This window comes from Crocuta crocuta, unplaced genomic scaffold (assembly GCF_008692635.1).
Source record: "Crocuta crocuta isolate KB4526 unplaced genomic scaffold, BGI_CrCroc_1.0 scaffold73, whole genome shotgun sequence".
Taxonomy (NCBI): domain Eukaryota; kingdom Metazoa; phylum Chordata; class Mammalia; order Carnivora; family Hyaenidae; genus Crocuta; species Crocuta crocuta.
In genome coordinates, this window is record NW_027529443.1 from 1,085,230 (window position 1) to 1,090,964 (window position 5,735).

Below are 5,735 nucleotides of genomic sequence, written 5' to 3' on the forward strand. Positions count from 1 at the left end.
GCCTTGGTTTGACATAGGACCACATCTCCGACCTCTTTCTCTAAGAATCCAACCTCGAAGGAGAGCTCAGAATTCTAGGAAGTGTTGGCGAATGTTGCCTATTTCCTAGGATTGAGGGCATCTGTCCCTAGGATGCCCTCCAAGCTGCCCCAAGAAGGAAAATTCCAGAAGAAATATTATCAAGCCCTTACCACATGCCACGTTCTCAGCACTAGACATCTGAGATGTCATTCATTCCTCAACCCTGGGCGGATGAGGAACCGAGCAGGGGTGCGCCCAAGATGACTGAGCTAGCAGACGGTGCATCTGAATGCAGCCGCATTCCAGAGACCATGTGTGACCACAGCACCATACCACCTCCCCACCCCCCGCCCCAGCTGCTGGCTGTGTCCTTCCCCGCTTTTCCCTTCCCAGGTGACATCCCTCCCTGTTCTCCTCTGTCAAGGTACGAGCTGTGATTGGAAGCACCTACATGCTGACCCAGGACGAAGTCCTGTGGGAGAAGGAGCTGCCTCCTGGGGTGGAGGAGCTGCTGAACAAGGGGCAGGACCCGCTGGCAGACAGGGGTGTGAAGGAGGTGCCCAAGACCCCTCAGCCCTCCCCTCTCCGGAACAAGACCCGCGTGGTTAGCTACCGGGTCCCTCACAACGCAGCTGTGCAGGTGTATGACTACCGAGAAAAGAGAGCTCGGTGAGGGGCCTGCCCCGGGGTGGGGGACAGCTGGGGAGGCTACTGGGGGAGGTGAGGCAGGAAGGGCCGCTGGAGTTGAGGGGGATGAGGCGGGCGGGGTTCTCCATGGGTCTGACTCCCAGCTCCCTCTGCAGGGTGGTCTTTGGGCCGGAGCTGGTGTCGCTGGGTCCCGAAGAGCAGTTCACTGTGTTGTCCCTCTCGGCCGGGAGGCCCAAGCGTCCCCACGCCCGCCGCGCACTCTGCCTGCTGCTCGGGCCTGACTTCTTCACAGACGTCATCACCATCGAAACAGCTGACCATGCCAGGCTGCAGCTGCAGCTAGCCTACAACTGGTGNTCCTCTGTGCCGCCGTGGTCAAGAAGCAAATCCTGTCTGATGCCCAAGGGGGGGTGACAGGAAGATGCAGACTCCCTCCTGGGAGCAGGAGAACGCTCCCCAGCCAAGTTCAGCATGTGTTCAGCCAACCACGTAACTGCCAAGGTTATAAAAATGTCAGTTGGACACACCCAGTGCGAGTGGGCAGATGGTTTGCTGGCTGTGGGCCTGGGCAAGGGACTCGGTGCTTTCCTCCGTTTCCCAATCTATAAAATGAAAATGACCGCCATCACCCTCACAGGGCTGTTGAAGGGATGCAGTGAGAATTGGAGCAGTGCCTGCACCTAGTTAGAGCTCAAATGGCAGCGACTGGAGTTGGGGGAGGGGAGTCCCATACAGCAGCTGTGCCCCACCCACCTCTGGGCCGAGTGGCCAGGACCATGACAGGGACAGATGGGGTGCTGCCATCTCTGGAGGGCACTGCAGCATCGTAGCTAAGAACATAGATCCTGGAGCCACGCTGCCCAAGTTCAACTTCCTGGCTTGCCACACACAACGTGACTTTGGGCCCATCACTTAACTTCTCTGGGCCTCTCCTTCCTCATCTGTAAAAGGGGAATGCTCATCCCCACCTCCTAGGGTGGCTGAGAGAATGAAATGGGACCTCACCTGGGCACATGTTGGGCACTCATCCTCATTCTCTGTCACCGGAGACCCTGGCCAGTCATGGAAGGTGGGCGTATGAGTCCTTTTCAAAGACGAGTTGCTGTTTCCCGGAGGAGGATGGCTTCCCTGTTCTGGGCCTCTCTGTTGACAGGCACTTCGAGCTGAGTGACCGGAAGGACCCACAAGAGACAGCCAAGCTCTTCTCAGTGCCTGACTTCGTGGGCGATGCCTGCAAGGCCATTGCGTCCCGGGTGCGGGGGGCCGTGGCCTCCGTCACCTTCGATGACTTCCATAAGAATTCTGCCCGCATCATCCGTACTGCCGTCTTTGGCTTCGAGACCTTAGAAGCCAAGGGGCTCGACGGCAGGGCCCTGCCCCAGCCCCGGGACCGGGCCGTCTTCCCCCAAAATGGACTGGTGGTCAGCAGCGTGGACGTGCAGTCGGTGGAGCCCGTGGACCAGAGGACCAGGGACGCCCTACAGCGCAGCGTCCAGCTGGCCATTGAGATCACCACCAACTCCCAGGAGGCAGCTGCGAAGTGAGTGAGGCCTGGGGGCCGGGGGGCTCCCCGCTGCCCACGGTGCCCACCACGGGCCAGACCTCTCCAGGGTCCCTACTTCGGCCCACTGCCAGACCTGGGTAACAAGGTGCCCCACCCCCCACTCATGGTCAGCCTGCTATCACCCTTAGCCGATAGTGTGGCCCACTTAGAGTACGACTGGGTGCCATCCCGCTCCTGTGGCTTCTCACCTTGCTTGTGCTAGAACGCCGACTTGTTCTGTGGCCCTTCCAGGCACCAGGGGTCCAGGCCTGCCTCGCCCACCTCACCTTCCAGCCTCTCCCAGGCTCACGTGCTCCGATCCCACCAGCTCCTTCCTGCCCCTCGGATGCACAGCAAGGCTCCCTCCTCCGGGCCCTCTGCACTGGCTGTTCCCTCTGGCCAGAACGCTCTTCCCCTAGAGCACTTCAGACAGGCTCCTCCTCCGTCCTCAGCCCCAAAGCTCGCCTCCTTGCAGGGCCCCGTTCTTTCTGCCCCAACTGAAGCAGCGCCGCTTGGCGGCCCATCATCCACTTGCAGGGAACTTGTCATTGTCCGAAATCAACCCCATCCCTTTGTTTCTCCGACTGGCGACTGGCGGGCCAGTTGTGCGGAAGCAGGGCCTGGGGTCACAAGTGCGCTCCTTCCCGGGGGCCTGCAATCCAGCCGGGCTTCCAGCGCGCACACCGCCTTTCCCTTTGCACGCTGAGTGCTTCCCGCGGGCACCCAACAGACTGGCGGTCTCTGCCCTTGGGGCTCCTGTTGGGGATCTGGCTCCCATCTTGGAAGATGGCCAGCGTCTTCCCGGTCCCCTCTCCCATCCAGGCACGAAGCTCAGAGACTTGAGCAGGAAGCCCGCGGCCGGCTGGAGAGGCAGAAGATCTTGGACCAATCCGAAGCTGAGAAGGCTCGCAGGGAGCTCTTGGAGCTGGAGGCTCTGAGGTGGGTTGAGAACCAGAGGAGAAGAGGGCCGGGGCTTGGAAACGCAGCTGGTGGAGGGACCTGGACGTATGGCGTCTGCTGTGCAGCCGTGAGGGTGGAGGAGGGCAGGGCCGGGCCTCTTCTTGGTGTCCCCTGACCCCGGCTGCCCCTCCAGCACTGCCGTGGAGAGCACGGGGACCGCCAAGGCCGAGGCGGAGTCCCGCGCCGAGGCCCTGCGCATCGAGGGAGAAGGCTCCGTGCTGCAGGCCAAGCTGAAAGCGGAGGCCTTGGCCATCGAGACGGTGAGTGGGGGCCAGGCCTGTGGAAGGCGTGGCCTGGGGGGCGGGGTCTGGAAGAGGCCCCATCGCTGCAGCCCTGAAGGAAGGGGTTGGAGAGCAGGTATCCCAATGTAAAGCCCTATTTAAATACCCCGTGGTTTAGAAAATCCTTTGCCCTGTGTCTATTCACTTGATAACTTTCCCCTCCGGGCCTTGGGACATCTGTCTGCTGTGTAATGTGCACTCGGGCGTTGGCCAGCTTTGCGCAAAGGGGCGCACGTGTCTTACATACACGGGCTTCTTTAATGCCTGAAACCCCATTCAGGCAGCAGATATTCTCCCCATTTTACAGATGAGGGAACCAAGGCCTGGATTAAGGACTCCCACCGGTCACTAGCTAAAAGGGAGCCTGAATTGAGTATCAGTTTACAGTTCCACCCCTTTGGCCTCTGTTCCCTCTGCGTTGCTGGCTAGGGTGACTTGCTGGGACAGTTCCCAGGGGCCACACCATCGAAAGAATGCTGCGTTCTCCCCCTTTCCAGGAGGCTGAGCTCCAGCGGGTACGGAAAGTGCGAGAGCTAGAACTGGTCTATGCCCGGGCCCAGTTGGAGCTGGAGGTGAGCAAGGCCCAGCAGCTGGCGGAGGTGGAGGTGAAGAAGTTCAAGCAGATGACCGAGGCCCTGGGCCCCAGCACCATCAGGGACCTTGCTGTGGCGGGGCCAGAGATGCAGGTGAGGGTGGGGAGGGGGCAGGGGTGTGTGTGTGTGTGTACACGTACCATACCTGAAACCAAGAAGGCAGAGCGGGGGCAGACATATCTGGAAAGATGATGCTGGGGGCAGAGGGGCGAGGAGATGGAACCGGCCTTGTGTCCTGTGACCCCGCCTGTAGCACTCGCGCACGGTGTCCTTGGCCGGGCACTGCGCTAGCTTCGGCAGGGAGCTGTAGCCCCACGGGCGGACAGTCACCAGATGGGACTCCAGTCTGTGGCAAGGGCTTTGAAGGAAGTCGAGCCAGGAGATGCTGGTTGGTTTAGGGAGAGTCCCTCAGAGAAGGGGACACTTGAGGGCGCTGTAGAGTTGACAGGAGCTCCCTGGGAGAGGGTCCACGTGCAAGGACCCAAGGAGAACAGAACTCAGTGCGTTTAAGGAAGAGAAAGGACCGAATGGCTGCAACCGAGCCTGGAACGGTGAGCCTCTGGAGACCTCTCCAGTGGGGCCGGGTCTTTCAGGCCTTCTAAGCCCCAGCGAAATCTTCAGGCTCCCCTTCCACACCTCCACTTTTATCCCTGACTAATCCTAGGAGGATGGCTCGGGTGACAGCTGCAGAGACCAATAAATGCGGGTGGTGGCCAAGGAGCCAAGAGAAGGAACAGGGGCCTGACTCTACGTTCTTGCTTCCTCTTGCTCCTCCAGGTGAAATTGCTCCAGAGCCTGGGCCTGAAGTCAACCCTCATCACCGACGGCTCCACACCCATCAACCTCTTCAACACAGCCTTGGGGCTCCTGGGGCTAGGCTCTGAGTCCCAGCCCTCAGCCAAAAAGGCAGCCGGCATGCCCAGCCCCCAAGAGGGCTTGCTTCTCCGGTCCTCTCCTGCCCCTCAGAGTCTCGGAGGCAGCCATGTTGTTCCTTAGCTCTGTACCGCACCGACAAATAAAACATTTCTGGGCATTTAAACCTTGGACCTCGAGCCTCTGTCCCAGGGGAGCATCGTGGATACCTCTGGAATCCCCAAGGCAGCTACTAGACACTGTGCCCACCTGTATGGTGCAGAGGAAACTGAGGGAGGGATCAGACTACCCTGAAGTCACACTCATGGGATGTGACCCCAAAGTCTTACTAGTGACCTGTCTTTGGCGATCAGCCATCTTAGACCCCAGGCGGGGAAGATACCACAGTGGGGAGAACGGGGCCTGCCTAGGCGGCCTCTCTGGGATGGCTCCTACGCTGGCAACGTCTCTTCTCACTGCTAATTTCTCCAGGAGCCCGCTGGCTGGGCGGGTTTTGGAATCTAGCCCTCTGGCTGCAAGTGCATCCACCCCTGCGTCGCGCCCCAGCCCCCCAGCCCTTGGGAGACTCTCACTCCCGGTCTCTGTCTGTCTGTCTCTTGCGCGCGCCACCTGCTGGTCACACCGCATAGCCACAGGCCTATACACTTGTCCCTCTCAGATGGGATGTCAGGATCCTGGCCAGGGGCCACAGGAACGGGACTGCCTTTCTGGGCTTCTGGTATGGGCTCTTCGCGAGCTTCGAGGGAGGAGGTCCCTCTTCCCACCCTGCCCCGCAACCAGTGCAGAGCTCTTTCTGGGGGAAGCATCCAGGCATGA

General features: G+C 60.4%; 1 protein-coding gene across 6 annotated transcripts in view; it reads left to right on the forward strand.

Annotated features, from left to right (window-relative positions):
* MVP (major vault protein) overlaps positions 1 to 5,085 on the forward strand; it is a 26,767-nt gene extending 21,682 nt beyond the window's left edge. For all 6 annotated transcript variants that reach the window (XM_077760382.1, XM_077760386.1, XM_077760384.1 and 3 more), the window contains 7 exons: positions 446 to 690; positions 825 to 1,022; positions 1,823 to 2,209; positions 3,035 to 3,151; positions 3,306 to 3,432; positions 3,951 to 4,139; positions 4,824 to 5,085. In XM_077760382.1, coding sequence (XP_077616508.1) covers positions 446 to 690; positions 825 to 1,022; positions 1,823 to 2,209; positions 3,035 to 3,151; positions 3,306 to 3,432; positions 3,951 to 4,139; positions 4,824 to 5,042 — 1,482 coding nt within the window. In that variant the 3' untranslated portion in view covers positions 5,043 to 5,085. The remainder of the gene's footprint in view (positions 1 to 445; positions 691 to 824; positions 1,023 to 1,822; positions 2,210 to 3,034; positions 3,152 to 3,305; positions 3,433 to 3,950; positions 4,140 to 4,823) is intronic.
* The last annotated feature ends 650 nt before the right edge of the window (positions 5,086 to 5,735 follow it).